The 18,834-nt window shown below is 53.1% G+C and overlaps 1 protein-coding gene across 1 annotated transcript in view; it reads right to left on the bottom strand.

Annotated features, from left to right (window-relative positions):
• Window positions 1–2,153: 2,153 nt before the first annotated feature.
• Ccdc174 (coiled-coil domain containing 174) overlaps window positions 2,154–18,834 on the bottom strand; it is a 17,164-nt gene continuing 483 nt past the window's right edge. Inside the window, exons 2-11 of the mRNA XM_013515548.1 lie at window positions 17,610–17,714; window positions 16,715–16,815; window positions 14,213–14,271; window positions 12,388–12,562; window positions 9,613–9,708; window positions 8,534–8,676; window positions 8,045–8,139; window positions 6,978–7,110; window positions 5,027–5,182; window positions 2,154–3,824 (exon numbers count right to left, since the gene is read on the bottom strand). Coding sequence (XP_013371002.1) covers window positions 3,526–3,824; window positions 5,027–5,182; window positions 6,978–7,110; window positions 8,045–8,139; window positions 8,534–8,676; window positions 9,613–9,708; window positions 12,388–12,562; window positions 14,213–14,271; window positions 16,715–16,815; window positions 17,610–17,714 — 1,362 coding nt within the window. The 3' untranslated portion in view covers window positions 2,154–3,525. The remainder of the gene's footprint in view (window positions 3,825–5,026; window positions 5,183–6,977; window positions 7,111–8,044; window positions 8,140–8,533; window positions 8,677–9,612; window positions 9,709–12,387; window positions 12,563–14,212; window positions 14,272–16,714; window positions 16,816–17,609; window positions 17,715–18,834) is intronic.

Genomic DNA, 18,834 nt, shown 5'->3' with positions numbered 1-18,834 from the left:
CTGATTAACTGCATTAATGATAAAGACAAGGGTCTCAGAAGGAAACAGATTATGCCCTGTGTTGGCAACAAGGACTAATGGTCCTCTTTCCCCTAAAAATACTCGGGGACTTAATAAAAAACAGAGAGCCAGGAGTGGTGGCGCATGCCTGTAATCCCAGCACTCCGGAGGCTGAGGCAGGAGGATCATGGGAGTTCAAGGCCAGCCTGGGCTACAACATGAGTTCAAGACTAGCCTGAACTACATAGCGAGACCCTGTCTCAAAAAAAAAAAAAAAAAAAAAAAAAAGGACAAAAAAACCCCCCAGATTCATCTATGGTCCCTTGGCCCTGCAGTCCCTGCCCCCAGGCTGTCACCTCTAACGCCCAGGACCAGTGACTCCACCTCAACAGGAGCCAGTGCCAGCTGAGGAGGACCCAGCCCCTGGCACGGTAACCACAGCTGCACAAGGAAAGACTGGACTTTATCCTCAGTGAAAAAAAAATTTTAAAGGTGCCAAAAAGATGTCCACAATCAATCTTCCATATTCCCAAAGACTAAAGAGGGGGCTCAATCCCTCTTTCCCTAGAGGAAAGTTCCCCGGCATGAGGGAGAAACTGGGTTACAAATCTTAGCTAATTGATAAATTTACTTTTGGCTTTCAATTTAAGTTGGTATTTGTGTTTAATTAATATACTTACAACATTTCTTGTGGCCTGTAAATTCTTAAACTACAGTTACAGGATCAAACTGCTCTTCTCTCTGCTATAAACAGGGGAGGGCGCTGTGGCCAAATGAAACGACAGAAGTAACACTTGTCATTGGATTCAGTTGTTGGAAACCCTAAGTATGGGTAGGTAGGTCGGAATAACTGTATATACTGTAGATCCACTTATTTCAACTGTGTATGCTGTGACACCTAAATACAGACCAAATATTCCCGGTGAAAACTTAGCACCCGCGGGGCTGGGGGTTTAGCTCAGTGGCAAAAGCGCCTGCCTGGCAAGCGCAAGGTCGTGAGTTCGGTTCCCGGTACCGGAGAAAAACCAAAAAAAAAAAAAAAAAAAAAACAAACTTAGCACCCGCAGCGAGCTAGGCTGGCGTAGAGTGTTTTAAAGAAATGTAAAGTATCTCAGTAATGTGGCACATTGAAAGGCTTGTTTGGATATGCTGGGTCGAATACAGTGTATCATAAAGTTAATGCCACCTTCTTAGTGGGATTTCAAGAAAACAGAAAATGACCCTGGAGGCCACATGCTGATTCCACTGACCGCGCTGTTGCAGAGCCGGGATCTGAATCCGAGAACTCTAGTGCCACCTGCTGGACGCACACCCTGGCACAAACCAGGCTGGGCAGCACAGGGAGACCTCCCGAGGGCATGAACCCTTGAACTCTGGGTTCACAAGGCACGGAACTAAATTTACACTCTGTGTGTGTGTGTGTGTGTGTGTGTGTGTGTGCGTGTAGGGGGGAGGTCTGGAAACTGTTCACAACTCCCAGACACCTGACTTCAGCTTGTTCGTGGACGCCCCACGGCCCAGCAGCTCAGGAGCAGGTGACCACTGTTAGCACCCGGCTGCTCCCAGGAAAGGGCTCCCCAGTGCCCGCCAGCTCTGCCCCTTCGTCCTACTCCACCTGCCTCACGCGTCCTCTGGGCGCTCTCCTTACCAATGCGTCCCCTTCCCATCCCCCACATCATCCACTTGGTGTTTGCCTCCTCCTCTTTCCCACGTTTCTCGTCACTCCAAGTCTAGTGACTGCATTCTTTAGTACTCCACTTTTGCTTTCCGTCTCCTTTCCCTATCCTGGAAGCTGTTTCAGATGGTCTTGTTGCCTTAACCCTTACTTTGAGCTCTCGGTCCACTGGGCATTGATTCTGTGCAGGGTCTGTGGAAAAGCCAGGGGCTTCCGCCTGGGAGGGGGCACAACACCCGCAGACACTGCTCTCCCGGTGGGGCTGGTGCCCTTGCTGACAGCTGCCGATCAGGAGCGGGGGTTTCTCTATTCCTTCACCTGTGCCAGGGATCGTGGTGGCTTTGTAGGACATCTTCAGACCATGAAGCCAGTCCCAGCTTTGCTCCCCACAGGATTAATGTGGCCACTCCGGGCCTCTTGCACACCCAGGCAAGTGTTAGGATCAGTCTATCGATTTCTGCAAACAAGGCAAGCGAGGTTAGCGGTTTAGTGTGCATTTATTTAGTTGTTAGCCTGGTGAGGCCTGCAATAGAAGACAGAGGTCTAGCACTTTGCCCTTGGTCTGGGGCTCAGAGGCAAGTTTCTAGGGTTTGGATCTCTGTCTAAACCTGCTGCAAGCTGGGCAAGACTAGAGCCATGAGCACTAGCGAAAGCACACGTCCAGGCCCTGCCACACGTCAGCTGTGCCACAGCCAGGCACACTCATCCACAACGAGGGGCCGGAGTCCAGGCCACGGAGAGGTCCGCGTGAGGGAGGGCTCTTTCCTCACTCCCTTTCCCCCCACACCTCAGGGAACTTCGGAGACCTGGGCTTAGCCGGGCACAGTCGTGCACACCTGTAATCCTGGTATGCTGGGAGGCTGATGCATGAGGATTTAAGATCCAGGATGGCCTGGGCACGTTGGTGAGTTAGAGACCCTGGTTTTAAAAATGAAGAAAAGGTTGGGATGCAGCTCAATGTGAAGGTCCTGGGCTCAGCCTCTAGCACTAAAATTAACTTGTGCTGAGATCTTCAGGAGCCACCAGCCTGGAGCTGGCTGTGGGAGCCCCTCAGCCTGGTGACCAATCTCTTGCTACTTGCCCGCAGCTATGACAGAATCCAGGCGCAGGGTAGTGACCACATGACACCCTATCAGAGAGGACAAAGACCTGCCTCTTCCGCCAGTCAGGCCCAAGTCTGACCCAGAAGGCAGGCCTGGCAGGAGGGGCTTTGGGTGGCAGTGCAGGAGCTAAAAGCTCTGACAACTAGGAACACCATCCCTGACCATGCCCTGCAGCCCCAGGATGCCCGATCACCGACACACATATCGGATGGCCACGGTGCACAGGGGCATGGGGGACAGGACAGCACGACAGTGGAAGCTGGCGACTCCCTGCTGCCTTCCTGGATTAGGGAGGTGTTGCTCCACCTGGTCTCTTGCTGCCCGACAGGACTGTGTCCCACACCTCAGCCCCAGAGGCCCCAGACTCAGGATCCTTCTGCCTCCACACAAGGCCCTCCCACTGGGCGCCCCAGGCCCCTACTCCTCCACCTCACTAAAAGCTGAGCCTTAGGAGGGAAGCCTCCACCTGCCCGTGCAGGCAGAGGAGTGGAACAGATCCCTTAACCCCAAGCCAGGGCGTGGGGAGACACAGACAGGGCCACAGGCGCCGCAGCATCCCGTTTTACGGCAGACTTGCCCGCTCTGTGCAGGGGTACACTGGGGAGGCTGCGCTGCACCAGGGAGGAGGTGGAGCAAGGGGCGGAGGACATACTACCCCTCTGCGAGGATGAAGGCCGGCTCAGCCCCCAGGCCCACTGTCCCCACCGCACCCACAGTACAAGCCGAGTCACAGCGCTGCCGCCGGGGTCATGTCACTTGTTTATAGTAGGAGATCATGTCATCCAGAGTTGCAAAAGTGACCGTGGGGGCCCGCGGGGGGCCACTGGGCGCAGGTGTGGGTGGCACGTGCACAGAGTGGGGCTCCTGGCCCTGGCCCGCCTGCTGCCCGGGGCTGCTTGGTACCGGCCCGGGTCTGCTCCATGTCTGGTTGCTCGAAGACCCCACTCTCTTCTGACCCATGAAGTAATCCGACGGCGGCGCAAACTCGGGGTCTCGCTCAGCCCGGAGAGCTGACTGCCTCTTGGACCAGTGTCCGAAGGAAAATTCTAGTGACAACGAGAAAGAGTAGTGTTAGAACCCACCCATGAATCAGCTATACTTACAGATTTCTTTTCTTTCTTTCTTTATTTTTGGTTTTGGTTCTTTGAGGCACAGTCTCGCTATATAGTTCGGGCTGGCCTTGAACTTGCAGCAGTCCTCCTGTCTCAGTCTCCCCAGTACTGGGGTTACAAGCATGGGCTACTACGCCCAGCCAAACTTATAGATTTCTTAAAAGCCACCAGAGTTCTCCAGAGAAAGGATAGCACCAAGAAAATCCCATCACAAGCTATATAAGCAACACCTGCAAAAAGCGTGAGACCAGGCTAAGGAAAGGCAGTGACTGCTTCCCAACAGGGCAGGATCAGAGCAGGGCTGTGAGGAGAGCGCTGGCAGGCTGTGGGCAACGCCAAGAGAGTGCTGAAGTGAACTGGAGGGACGATGAAGTGAGGCCGTCACATCATCCGCGTGACGTCCCTGTAGGCCGTGTCCTTGGCAGTTTCGGAAGATGCCGGAAGGACGCGTCCAGATCTAAGGGGTATTTGTTTCACCTCCACTTGTCACAGTGGCCTGGCATTTCTCCTTTGTCCTTGGGTCTTACTCCCTCGAGCAGCATGTGTTCACGTCCCACTGAAATGGTCCCTGAAAGACTGCATGAGCCAGTCTTCCGGACGCGTCGCTGCGGGCCCCACGGTGAACTCAGAGCAAAGCTGCACGTCCCACAGGGGCACACGTGAGGCCAGGCTGGGGACTGGCAGGGAACCATCCTCACTCAGCTGAAGGAACGGCCCCGCACAGCCCTCAGCACCCCAACCACGAGGCTCTCACTGGCTCCCGACAGGCAGCCCGTGACACCACTCAGGAGAAACACAGGCCAAAATCTCCCCCAAGAGCACCGGAACCACCCCTGCGGGGCAGGACGGGAACCCCGATCAGCCATCTGAGGTTTCCAGGAGCCTCCAAGGACCACGCATGCTGTACCCACCCCCGACAACTGAGCCTTTTACACTAGCTGGGAGGCCGCTGACCCACCCCCAACTATCGCTCAGCCCCCAACTGATGGTCAGCCCCCAACTATCACTCCTAGTGGGCTGGGGGCGGCTCAGTGCTCACGCCTGCCCAGCACGCACGCACGAGGTCCTGGGTCCCAGCAGCACATGAGGCGAGCACGCAAGTGTCACTGGGCAGAAGCCCCCGCCGCAGCCCTCACCTTTCCCGCGGTCCCACTCCCGAATGTGAGGCACCCCAGGCCGGGTGTCCCTCCTCTCCTGGGTGATGACCTCTACTTTGCTGCTCTGGGCCGGAGGCGGGGTCGGCACGGGCTCAGGTTCTGGTGGCAAAGGTCCAACAGCATCCCCGTCTATGTCTGTAGGAAAGAAGACCTTGTTAGAATACGCTGTTGAAAGTGGTAATCCTGGAAGTAACGGTAATGACCAGCGTTTACAGGGAGGCTGCCGCGGCCCAGGTCATACATTCTCAGTGCCGCGCACAGGTCATCTGAGTCCTGTGAAGCTGAAAGGACTCACTGTTCCCACTTCACCGGCGGGAAAATTCACCCCAGCGACACAGGGACCCAGCCCATGCCGCCCACTCCCCCTCTGCGTCTCCACCAACAGCCGGACGCCAGCCTCCAATCTCACAGTGAGTGACAAAGCGCGAGGAGCCAGGTGAGCCGGCGCAGCCCGCTGTGGGCTACTCCATGTGGGCCACACTTCATAATTTTTATAGCAAATGGTTTTCTGGAAAATGCTCTGGTGGCAGCGCCATCTTCTGGGAATGAAATGCGCAGGAGACACAGCGTGAGAGACCCCGGGAAGGGCTTCCACACCCCCGAGCCGGCGCTCTTTCCACTTCTTCCTCTTCCCTGGATCTTTTCAGAGCTTGGCCCGGAGGCGAGGAAGTGCCACCCTCAGCCGCAGTGAGGCCGTCTCTGTCCCTATATCCTAGCTCCCCTCGGCCCTTGGGAACAGAATGCCTGCCCCCAGGTTTGGCTGGGTGCGTGGCCTCCTTCCCGGGGAGGCCATTTTCCAGCTTCCTCTGCAGCTGGGCACAGCTGTGGGCCTGAGCTCACCCAATGGGGGAACAGGACAGTGGTAACCTCAGACCCACCTTCCCATGGGAACACGCGCACTGCGCCTCCCCGTGGGTGGGATCAGCAGCAGGTGCCATGGGGCAGGTGTCAGCCATGAGCTGACACCAATGCTTGAAAGAAGCCAGGGACTCCATGGCCTCGGGCAGGGCTGGGCTGCCCCAGCTGCACCCCGGCCGCCTGCTCTGACTCGGGAGAGAGAAGCCAACGCGCATCTCCTCAGGAGTCCCTCTGTCAGGGCGGCTCAGCTCCGACCTGAGTCTGCTCACACGGGCTCACACAGCGCAGTGCTCACAGGGCTCCAAGGGACTTGGCCCCAAGCGCGGAACTGCGCACTCAGCAGCGCTCCTGCCTGGGCGGCCTGCACGTCCTGAACGCCTTGCTGGACCACCCAACCGCGTGATATGCTTTCCAAAGACAACGCGACCAGTCTATCCCAGTAGGAAGGCTACAGCCATGGACAGAACCCCCATCTTCGTGCTCAAGAAAGGGCACTGGGAGTTTCTGCCGTGAAAGCTCAGCAGAAGTCTGAAGACATGGCCACGCCTGCCCGGATGAAACCCGACAGTGTGCGCACACGAACACTGCGTGCGGCCGTGTGCACAATGCTCCACTTCCATATGCTTCAAATATAAAATGAAATTTCAAATTTTAAGTGTCAACTCATACACATGAACACTTAAATTTGTTGTTTTTGTTTGTTTGTTTGTCTTTTGTTTTGTTTTTCTTCTGGTACCAGGAATCAAACTCACGACCTTGCGCTTGCTAGGCAGGTGCTTTGCCGCTGACCTAAATCCCCAGGCCCTGAACACTTGAATTTGAAGATACCTTTTCTCTAAGTCTGTTACTAAACCGTGCCCCTCTAAGAAGCAACTGACAGCCATTAACACCCCTGTCCGCCGTCTACGATACTCACTCCGCTTATGAACTGCGCCTAGCAGCGCCCGGCCGCGTGCTGCCTGCTCCGAGGTAAAGCCAATCACTGCTGCCCACGCTGCCCAGCGTGTCACAGACAGCGGGGGACGCCGAGCCTCCCTCCCCTCCCACGCGCAGAATTGAAGCTGTGACGCACCTCCACTTTCTTCTTCTGTCCCATCTTCTTTTGATTTTTTCATCTTTTTTTGTCGAAGTTTGGCAAGTCTTGCTTCTAATATGGCCTTACGTTTCTCTTTTATGTTTTCTCGTTTTGTTCTCTGATCTGTTGTCTAAATAGAACAAAGTTAAAAATTATTTGCCTGAAGCCAAATTCACAATGTTTATTCAAAACGTTGAAATAATGTTCTTCTAAGAACAGACTGATTTTCACGGTACCGCTAAGAGGCTATGAGACCCTGAAAATGAAGACCTACGAGGCACTCCACACAGGCCTCTAATGTCTTACGAAGTCTAGAGCACCCTGGACCCTTTAGATTCAAGAAAACCACCCACTCTGGACACAGGGATGCACGCCTATAATCCTAGCACTTGGAGGCTGAGGCAGGAGAATTGCCAAGTTTGAGCCCTGCTTGGGAAACTTAGCAAGATGCTGTCTCAAAATGAAAAATAAACCAAGTTTGAGCAGTGGTTTAGCATGAAGTTCCTGGGTTTAATGCGTAGGACCACCAAAACCGAGAGAGACAGAGAGAGAGGCAGGGAGACAGAGACAGAGATAGTGAGAGAGAAAAAAGAAACAGGAGAAAAAGAAGAAAGGAAGTAAGGGAAGGAAGACAGAGAAGAAAAGAAAGCCATCCAATTTTCTTCATTAATCCTTTAAATAACTTTCTATGTTTTCAGCCAGCTACCTCAAGGTGGAAACCAGACGTTAGACATAGGTTACTTCTGAACCAGTTTTACTTTTACGCTTTGAAATACCAAAACAGTATGGCAATCACCTTTACTCAATGTCACTTTTCTTAGTTTTTAGAGCCAGGGTCTCACTATGTAATCCAGGCTGGCCTTTAACTCTCTCTGTAGCCCAGGCAGGCCTCCAACTTGTGGTGATCCTTCTGCCTCAGCCTCCCAAGTGATCACAGGTGTGCGCCACAATGCCTAGCCACACGATGGCACTTTGAGAATCAATTTAAATTCCTAATTTAACCCACAGAATGGCTCCGCCCTGCTCAGCCCCTCCCTCCCACTTCCCGTGAGGAGCTAGCATACCTGCTCCCGTAGCATCTCCAGAGTTTTCATTTGCTTGTTTCTCAGCTCTTTGTCTTGGGCAAAGGCGAAATATCCAACACCAAGCTGCCGGGCCTCTGGAAAGAGTCCAATTGTTCAGAAGATTAGATTTCCCGTCAGTCATGACACTCACGGCAAACTTCCCAGCAAAGCCAGAAGCGTGATGTGCGCACGTTTAAAGAAAAAGGCCGTGAAGCAGTAATGGCAGTGGCGGCGGCCGCGGCAGTAGCGGCCAGCTTCCGTCTTGCTTGTGGGGGAGGAGCCCAGCCAAAGCCCCAAGTTTCTGCCCCTGCCGCCTCACTTTGCTCGGGTAAGGAGCTCATAGATTCATGGCCCTGTGCTAGGAAACCGTCCTAGTGTGCGGACTGTTAGGCCGGAGAGCAAGCGGAGCACAGCCTGTGTCTGCGCGGGCTGTGCTGTGACCAGCCCTCTCTGTGCTGCCGCGTGGTCAGCGCTACGAGAAAAAGATACCGTTTTCCCGGATGTCTTCGTAGTGCACGGGCCCCACCGGCCTCCGCAGGGCCTCCCGCTCCTCCTCCTCCCACTGCTGGCGCTGAAGCTCCTTCCTCATGTCCTCTGACAGCAGTGTCTTCTCATTAGCAGGACTCACGAAACTAGCCCGAGAGGGAAGGGACACAACACCGCCAGGTGAGCACTGCAAAACAGCCATGCTCAGCCACGCTAAGAGCCCGGTCCCGGCAGGGGTCTCTGGCCACTACCTCCAGAAAAAAAGCCCCCTCAACCACTCTCGCTCCTTACACCCAGCCGAGACTCACTGCTGGCACAGTGGGACCCGTCTCCTACTCAGCACCCAGTCCTGGGCTGACAGTGGAGGAGCCCAGGCAGGAGAAGACTCCAGCTCCCTCCGGCAGCCTCCTGTCCTGCTCAGGCCAGGGATTCTGGGCCCGCTCCTTGCACTGGGCCCAGGCCAACCTGCAGGGTGCAGGAAGGCACAGAAGTGCCCGTGTAAGAGAGTTTCTCCTTTCTACGACTTTAGCAAGTCACCCACGGGGCTGCCATAGGTCCCCCCAAATTAGTTTTTAACGAAGGCCCTGACTTCCAAGATGTGTAAAGAAAGTGAGATGCTCCCTGCCACCCTGGCCTCCTGGGCCTGGATAAGGGTCTCTTCTCAGGGTGAGTCTGTGCCCCACGGTCACTGGCTGGGCTGGCCCGGGCTCTGTCTCTACTCTCAACTGCAATGAGCCCTTGTTGCAAGCAGCTGTGCAACCTGGGCCATCAGAGCCAGTCCTGCCTGGGTCCCCACCACCTATAAGGCTGAGGCAGGAGGACTGCTCAAGCCTGTGAGTTCGAGACCACCTGGGCCACACAGCAAGACCCCTTCTCAAAAAAGAGTAATCAAAACCAAAAAGGACCATCAGCTATGCAGGTTGTTCTGAATGCAGATCATGTGTGTGTGGGTGTGCTAACCATAAAACTGCTCTGACAAATATTCTCATCCACTAGAAACATCTTACAGGAACCGCCTCTCGCACAAAACCTCCCGAGGGCCGCATCTGAGAGCAGGCGAGGGCCACACATCCAGCACTCACAGTCTCCCCTGAAGGTTCTTGTCCATCTCCAGCAGGTCTGGCAAATCCTTCCTCATGCAGCGCCGAGATCTCCCCAGAGAGTCCACGTAATCCACCCTGAAACGTAAGTGGGAAGGTGGGAAGGCTGGGCATGCGCTGGGGTCCCCAGCCAGAGAGCCACACACAGAGGAATGAGGAATCGCCGGCAGAAGCACCCTCAGCCTGGGCCACTGCCCACATAAGCTGCTCCCACGGAGGCTCAGCGTGTGCTCTGCATAGCTCTATAAACCTTAGCTTCAGAACGAAGAGCAACCCATTATTTAAATCTCTAATTCAAAGACAGAAATTTGTCGTGACTTCTAAGAACTTCCTTTCATCCAGCTTAGGAAACCCCAAGTGTTTTATCTGCAGCTGAATAATTTCGCTCTGCACCCAGACTCTTGCTGCTCACTGTCCTGTCCTCTCAAGTCTGCATTTTTATTTGTTCCCTTATTTCTTCTAGTTCATACGGCTTCTCCCAAGGAGCTAAAACTCTCCTAATGCACGTCATGGCACTGCATGGATTCCTTATTAGAAGGAGGTGAAGTAGCGTAGCGCTCTCCTAGTCTTCGCCCAAACTGAATGGGGAGACAGGCAGTGCCGGCGACAGGGCAAAATGAAAACCGTGACTACTTCCCAGGCAGCACACAAGGACAGGCTCACAGGGAACCCTTTCTTACTTGTGGCAACACGCTTTTACTTGTGTGCTTGCAGGCAGGGAATCTACCACAGCCTGTAGCAGGTGCTCAGGAGGCAGAAGGGGCCAACAAGTATGAACTGGGGCCTGACTCAGGGTCAGATGCCACTCAGCTGAGGGCTTTGTGGTTTTTCTCTCTTTTTTTTTTTTTTTTTTTTGGTACCAAGGATCGAACTCATGACCTCGTGCTTGCTGGGCAGGCACTGTGCTGCTGAGCTACATCCCCAGCCCATTTCTTTTTTTTTAGACAAGGTCTTGCTCTGTAGTTCAGGCTGGTACTGAACTCACTATGTAGCCCAGGCTGGCCTTGAACTCACAGCAATCCTCCTGCCTCAGCTTCCTCAGTGTTGGGATCACAGTGTGCCCCACCACACCCGGCCTGAGGGCTTTGTTTTATTTGGTAATTCCTTCCTGTCCAAGCAATGCTGATTCCAGTTGGCCTGTGATTTAAACACTGAACATCTGGGAATCCATTACTGCAATCTGACGGCTGATTATCCCAAAAAATAAAACCTCTAATTGCAGAAAACAGTTCCTTTCTTTTTTAAATGAATGGGGACAAAAGCACCAAGCCAGATGGTCTGCGTAATTATTTATAGTATTTTTGTTGGCAGATTTTCCACCACCTGGGATTGAACGCACTACTGAAAGGATTTTACAAGCAGTTACAATTTTGGAGCTTAATTTAAAAACAGAAAAGTGTCAAAACTGCTTGCAGTCCGTCTTCCTTCACCATATGGCGGCAGTGACACCTCCAGCCGCCCCCAAACGCCTCACATGGTCGGCGCATTGCTTGTAATCATACAGACATTAACAGCGACAATCTAAAGAGACGCTGAGCCTCTGAAAAGGGATTAAGATTTCTGCTGTGAAAAGCAATCGCAGCCTCCTCTGCTTCTGACATTGGCCTCCCCAACACACAGATCCCTGCTCAACACAGACGGGAGGCAGCGCAGCCACCCACAGCCACCGCTTGCTGCTCCCCATCTCCCTCCGGCCCCACCCTGCCCCGAAGGGACAGGCCTGGGCCAGCAGGAGGCCAGAGGCAGCCAGAGTCCCACCATCTCTGAGGCTCAGGAAGCCAAGGCGCAGGCCAGGCCCCCAGAGCCTGGATCAGGTCTTTTCCTGGCCACGAGGCCTAACCTGTGTCAATGAGAGGCGCGAGGCAGGACCGGGAAACAGGAAGCACACTGAGTGCCCTGAGTTCAGTGATGAGCAAAGGTGAGGAAAGGCGCAGGCAGGAGACTGGTGCTCTTGTCTTCGGTCTTTATAGCATGCAGTCATATACCCACCTAAATAGGCCCTGACTGCTCAGAAGCTTCTAGAAGCAGGGAGAAGACAACTGCCTCATTCTAAGGACAAGGGTGCTCCTGACTGATGAGGACACCCTCTGAACCACCAAGAGCCAAGCACCACCCAACATCGGGACACCTGAGCCCTGCAGCAGGCAAGCAGGGTGAGGCCCAGCAGCGCATCTCTCAGGGTCTCGGCTCCACTGCACGGTGTCGGAGCGCCACCATCACCGGCAGAGATGTCAGCACACAGTCATGGCTCCCATCTAAGCTCAGCCCACCCTACATCCTGGGGGAGACTGAGGCGAAGGACCACGGACCCAGGCATCACTGGCCCTACAGGGGAGGAAACCAGCCTCCACAGGCAGAAGGTGGAACTGGGGCTGCCCAAGGCCCACGATTCTGTGCCTCACCGCCAGCAAGAGGCTCTGCCACAGGAGGGCTCCATGCCCACCCTGCACTCCCTCGCTGGAAACAGAGCAACTTCCCGTGAGGTCTGCGCCATGCTAGAGGTGAGCCCAAGCACGGGCCGCGGAGCATCAGGCTTCTGCAGAACAACGGGCAGGACATCGTCCGCCAGCGCTGGGCCTGGCACAGGCGGGCTCACTTGTCGTTAGTGTGGCTCTCTTCACTGGCTTCTACCCCTGCAGTGACCCGCCCAACCCAACCTCCAGGGCTCTCAGCAGACAGGAAATGCAGGGGAATGAGGAGAAACGGACTGGTGACAGCCAAACAGGATCCCTGACCGGGCTGCCCGAGTGTACCCACCACTCTTCGCTGGGGTCTTGGGGAGGGGGCACATCTCCGCCAGGAACATCGTCGTCCTCGTCCCTGTCACCCGCCTTTTGGGGCTCTCTACTGGTGCCCAGCGCCTCCATTTCTCTGCGTTTGTCTATGATCTTCTGGGTGAAGTCCACAAGGTACATATCCTCCACTTCTTCGTCTAGGACACAAAACTGGACTTCAGTGCACAGCAGGAAACTACAGTGGAACAGCGCAGGGGTGGCTCGAAGGAAGCTGGGAACACGGAAACGCCGAGCAAACGTCCCCATGCCTCATGGGATCCTCAGGATCCACGTGAGCAGGGCCAGCTCAGCGCTGCTCTGAAGACACAGCCCCACACAGCTAATGCCAAGCTGCAGAAGACGACAGGACAGCAGCTCTCCTGTCACAAGAGGAGGACAGTGGCCCTTCCCGCCCGTGGTGCGACTCGTCTTCCTCCACAGGGGCTTGTGTTATGGTAGCACAGGAGGCAGAGCAAAGGCGGCAGATGGGGAGAAGTCACCCGAGTTCTTTTTAGGCCAAAGGACCTCACCTCCTAACACAGGCTGGTGTTGCTGCAGGGCACAGGGTGTGTGAGCTGCCGTCTGCCCCAGGGTGCTGACACCGCCCCCCAGGAGCTGAAACCCATGTGCGCACAGCAGCCCAGGACGGCCACACTCACAAGGCAATGTGGGTGAGGTTCTGAGCTGGATTCGTGCCAGGTTCCTCTCCCAGGACAGCAACTAAGTGGTCAGGAACAGCTAGGAGGCTCCCCTGACAAGGCGGCAGTGTCACTGCCCTTACAGAAGTGGCACCGTGGCACCAAAACCTGACCTGCCCCAACACGACCCAGTGCCCATCAGCAGGTGACCTGCGGGCTCCACACGGCCAGAGCCCCGTGCCCACACTCTCTGCACCTGGCTTCTACCTCAACAACGCGAGTAGATTCTGAATCAGAAAAGAACTCAGCCACAAAAAGCCTCTGCAGGGAGGAGACAGAGGACAGGAGCGCCAGGCACAGGGGCTGCAGGAAGGCGCAGAGCTTCTCCCGCCTCCGAGGTCTGCCCTTCATCCTTCCTGGGGCTCCCCGCTCTCCTGGCAGGGTCTTTCCTCCAGGCCCACAGCTCCAGGCCCTGCAGCAGAGCTCCCTGGAGTCCCAGAGGATTTCCCGACCACAGCCTCCTCTCTCCAGCAGTGGAACCCGCGCTGCTCTGTCTCGCCTTATCTCACTGTGAACAAGGCTTCTGTGTCTGGGGTGTCTGAGGGAAGGGAGGTCCTGTACCACAACTGTAAAGCAATTACAAGCCCATCACAGACACAAGCCTGAAAACAGAAGAAACGCAAAGGAAAGGTAACACCAGCTCCCGGTCAACACCGATTCCCTTCCCACATGGCTGTTGCAGGCCAGCGGAGAAAGTCGGTCACGCACAGGGCAAGGTCCTCAGTCCAGCCAGGTGACAGGAGCGGTACCGTCGTGCCCCGCTTCTGCAGTGTGGTTCTGCACCATGCTGCCTGACCCCGAACAGCTGTGTCATCTCGCAGCTCAGCAGAGGACTGTAATGGCGACTGCATCCCAGTCCTCCTCCTCCTCCTCCTCCCCTCTGCCACCGTGCCGAGGGCAGAGGCACAGACTCGGCCAGTGCCTGTCCCCTCTGCCGCCCCTGGTTCTGCCCAGACCCCCACACCATTGGCCAGTGACAGGTTTCCCGTCTGTGGTGCCGGAGGAAGTAAGGAGTGATCTGATCTTTTAAGTTTCTTAGTTGTCTTCATGATATGATGTCAACGATCTGCATGAATTACAGGAGACGAGAGTATAAATGGTTGTATTTACCTATGAAGTCGCCTTTTGTCATTTTTTCATATAATTTGGCCTTTTCTTCCAATTTTTCCCTAAGAGAGAAAGAGACAGGTATTACAAGCGGTTTTACAAGCGTCCCTCCTGACGTGGTGGCTGCCACTTTGGCCTCACAGCTGCCGCCTGGCCTGACGAGAGGCCTCAAGCAGCTGTGCTGAAGGAGCGAGGAGGCAGGAGAGGGCGGTGCTGTGCTCTCCTGCACGTCAGTGGTCGCCGGGCCCTGGCTGGAAGCCACATCAGGGGCGCAGCAGCTGCCAGGTGAATATCTGACCGAGGAGTGAACCAAGTTATAATTCCAGCCACTCACTTTAACTACTAAATGCATCGGAAGTCACCCGCCAGAGAGACATGTCTCTACACACAAACACTGCCACAGCAAACTGTGAACAGGGTCACCAACTTCCCGGCAAAGCTGGCATCAGTTTTCAGCCATCGGTCACCTACGGCTTACCAGGCTTCTCTCAGGGACTTAGAGCGCATCTTCTTACATGTCTTTTCAAAGCAGCCTCTGCTTGACTCTGGTGACCTTTTTTCCAGTGGGCCCAGCCTGTGTAAGAGGGCCCGACATTCTTCACTGCGGAAATACTCCACAATGGGAGGGACGGCCCCCAAAGACTGGGCCTTCTCTCGGGAATATGACGTATACTCACAAAGGGAGAGTTCCTGCCTTCTTTTATCTTTCCCCTTTCTTTCCTTCCTTCCTTTTCTACAGTACCAGGGATTGAAACCAGGGCCTTCACTCTGAGCAGCATCCCCAGCCCTTCTTTAGTTTTTAATTTTGAGACAGGGTCTTGCTATGTTGCTAGGTTGCCCAGGTTGGGCTCAGGCTTGCAATTTTCCTGCCTCAGCCTCCCAGGTGCTTGGATTACAGGCCTGTGCTACCACGCCTGGCTAGGCAATTTCACGTCTAATGGCATCCAGAGGCTGTGAGAAGTTACTTCACCATTCTGAGCACTGGCTCCCACAGACAGAAGCAAAACACAATGGCCCTGCCTGTAAGAGCTATGGCGACACCAGACTCTCAACGCCCTGCCACCTCCTCCTCTTTCTCTCCTCGGAAGGCTCTTACCATCGCTCACCTAGGTTGCTCCAAAAGCAACCAAGCTCTACAAGGGCAGCTTTTATTGTGGAAGAGGGAAAGAGTGGGGAAAAAGAGAAAGGAGGGACGGGAAGCCAGTGTGAGAGATGTCAGCTGACGGAAGTACAGAACACTCACTGCATTCTTCTTTCACCTTTTCTTCACCCATTCTGTTGGTTTGGGGAAAAAAGTTTAGGTCTCTTAAGTGCTAAAGTCCTAACCCTTGCCCAGAAGCACTCCTGGGAACATGTCTCCCAAATGCATCCTTAGGGGTTAGGGGTTAGGGGTGGGGGCAGAGTGTGCCTCCACTTCCAGCCCCAAGCAACCGCCAAAACACAAAGACACCCTGATGCCCTGTTGACAGCATCAAGGACTAATGAGAACTCAAAGCAGGACTTTGTGTCTTAGGAGACAAAAGCTGACTTGGGCCTTATATTGCGTCAGAGGACAATTGGCCTCCCCAGCCAGAGGCTACCTCCCAGGTCCCCTAACTGCAAATCCAACACATCTGCAAGAACGCTGCACAGCACCTTGACATCACACCCTCAAGTGAAATAAATCAGACACACATGTGTAAATACCAACTTGTTTCTCTGGTGTGAGAAACTAGAAGTGTAAATAAGGACCAAAATGAAGCACCTGCCTGGCAAGCGCAAGGTTCTGAGTTCGATTCCTGGTACCAAAAAAAAAAAATGTACAATGGATGTCGTGAAATAGGAAGAAAATGTTCAAATGGGAAGGGAAACTAAGGAGCGGGGAAACAAAAGAAAAAAAATGAGAAAAGAAGGAAAAAATGGAAACTAAGCTTTGTAAATAGGAGGGGAGGGAGGGTTGAAGGGAGGGAAGGGGAATGAGGAAAAAAAGAATCAAGATATATCATGTCCAGGCTCCAATTCCTTCTGACGAATATGATCACCATGTATATATAAAATGTACCAATAAACTTAATTAAAAACAAAGGAAAGAAACTCTGCATAGCTGCTGACAGGTACTCCTCCACTAGGCCTACAATGGTTGCAGCCATAGCAGAAACAGATATTTTCTTGTCATTACTCTCTAACACCACAGCACACAGCTGTTTATAGAGCGTTCATACTGTACTAACATCAACTTGTTGAGAGGACCGAGAGCTCCCGGAAGTTGGTGTGGATTGTGTACAAAGGCTACATCTTATCACATGACAGACGTGAGCACCCCTGGTTTTGTCATCTGCAGGAAGGGGGTCTTGGAGCCAGCGTGCCTCAGATGTCAGGGCAACTGTGTTTATGTTTATAGAACGCTTGGCTGAACTGGTGCTGGACATCAGATTTATAAATCAAAACGAGTAAAACCTGAAAGCTCACTCCCTGCGTGGGTGGTCTCAGACAGACCCACATACTTCGGAGCTCAGCCATACGTACCTTGCTTTGTCTAAAGTCTTCAGCTCCTCAATCTTCTGCTCCGTATCCTTCTCAGCGCGATTTGAAACTCCTGCATTCTGCTTGCTCCAGATACTCGGTTTCTGGAGAACAATTCCAAGGGACAAGAGAAAGACCACACAATTGCAAGACAATCTCTACTGGTCAGAAGACCAGTGGGATAACGTCCTCTTTCAACAGCTGTGTGCTGCAGATACTTACCATCTGTGGGGTCGCTGGAGCAGAAAAGCCCTGAACTGTAAACTGTGATATATGAACTTCTCTAGACCACTCCACAGACCTACTGAACCTCCTAAATGATCACAACCTAATTCAAGACTCTAAAGAAAATGTACAATTGCAAAGAATTAGTAATACAAATAACAGACCATTACGTACAAAACTAGAACACCATTTACAACTCTTAAAGGGCCTGCTACGCTTTGTTATGTCTGTTTGCATACAGAGCATCTATGTAACAGATAATCTCCGAGGACAATATGAACAATGGACGTATTAATATCATGTTTTGCTGGGCATGGTAGTACACGCCTGTAATTCCAGCATTCAAGAGGCTGAGGCAGGAGGATTACCATGAGTTCGAGGCCAGCCTAGGCTACATAGTGAGTTCAAGATCAGCCTGAACTACATAGCAAGATGCTATCTCAAAAAAAATCATCTTTTCCAAAAAGAGTTCAAAAGAGTATCATGATACGCTTTCAAAGAATCATACAAATTCCTGCTTTAATATTTAACACGTTTCATGCAGGTACCCAATCACTAGACAGGATTTTTTCCTTATGGCTCACATGTACAGATACTGCTGACACTTTCAAAGCATAAGGGTGGTGATTTTGCCCATGTGGACATAGTGGGGACCATCAGATCGCATTTGTACCTTATTAGCTGTCTTCGGTTTTCCCAAAACTCCAGAATCTTTTAGAAGTTTTTCTTGTTTGAATTCTTCTTGTTTTCGGAAGAGTTCAGCCTTCAGATCTACCAACTAGAATAAAACCAGAAAAGTAAAATAAATATTTTATTCAGTACTAGCAGTGGATGGATTGCTAAAGTGTTGCAAGTTTGAGCCCAGTCAGGTAACTGTTTCAAAAGAAGGAAGAACAAAGAAACAAACGGTTAGGGATGCAGCTCAGAAGGGACAAAAGCCCTGTAGCTCAGTTAGGGGCAAGAGCCCTGTGCCACACACACACAGACACACACACACATAAAACCCCAGCGCCACATACACATGTGCATGTGCGCGCGTGCAATGTAAGTGGAAGAAAGGAGGAAAGTTCAGCTAGGAAGCTCTCCCTTCCGTCCAAGTGATGAGTGAAAGTTCTGAGCTATGCAAGATTTAAACAGCTAGAAACAAGTAGGCTGAGTACACCTCCAATTTGATCTACTCTGTGGTAGAAACTCTAACCCGAGCTGAATCTTAGGGTTCAGAACACAAAGGGAGGACCAGGCAGAGAAGGGACCAGGCCTGGGAGGACGCTCCCCTCACTTCTCCGCACAGCAGCCTACACAGCCAGGCATCTGTAAATCAGATATTTATCACCAAGGGACAGTGAAGGAAAATAAAAATGAGTTTGATGATTTCTCTTCTGAAAGAAAGAAATTTAAACGTTGGCACAGATTCTAAAGGTCAGTTTCACTCCAGGACCTAATATTCTAAATTCTTCAAAATGGCCAGGCATAGTGGCTCCAGCACTGGGGAGGCTGAGGCAGGAGGATCACAGTGAATTTAAGGCCAGCCCGGACTCTACAGTGAGTTGAAGTATAGCCTGAATAAGGAGACTCTGTCTCAAGAATGATAATAGTAAATTCTAGTCGGGCGTAGTGGCTCACTCCTGTAATTCCAGCACTTGGGAGGCTGAGGGAGGAGAATCACCGTGAGTTCGAGGTCAGCCTGAACTACATAGCAAGACCCTGTCTCAGAAACAAACAAATAATAATAATAATAATAACTCTGAAACACTTTCACGCTTTCTTCAGAGCCTGCATCAACCTTCCGGGCACAAATCTCCCAGTCTGCAGCTACAGAATTTTGGAGGGGAGCTCGGACCCGCCCAAGCCCAGACCGCCTTCCCACCGCCCTCACCGGGCCGCCCCGCCGGGGTCAG

Source organism: Chinchilla lanigera, unplaced genomic scaffold, assembly GCF_000276665.1.
Source record: "Chinchilla lanigera isolate Chin_1 unplaced genomic scaffold, ChiLan1.0 scaffold00028, whole genome shotgun sequence".
In the NCBI taxonomy this organism is placed as follows: domain Eukaryota; kingdom Metazoa; phylum Chordata; class Mammalia; order Rodentia; family Chinchillidae; genus Chinchilla; species Chinchilla lanigera.
The sequence above is the reverse complement of the archived record's forward strand: the minus strand, read 5'-3'. Positions and strand labels throughout refer to the sequence as shown.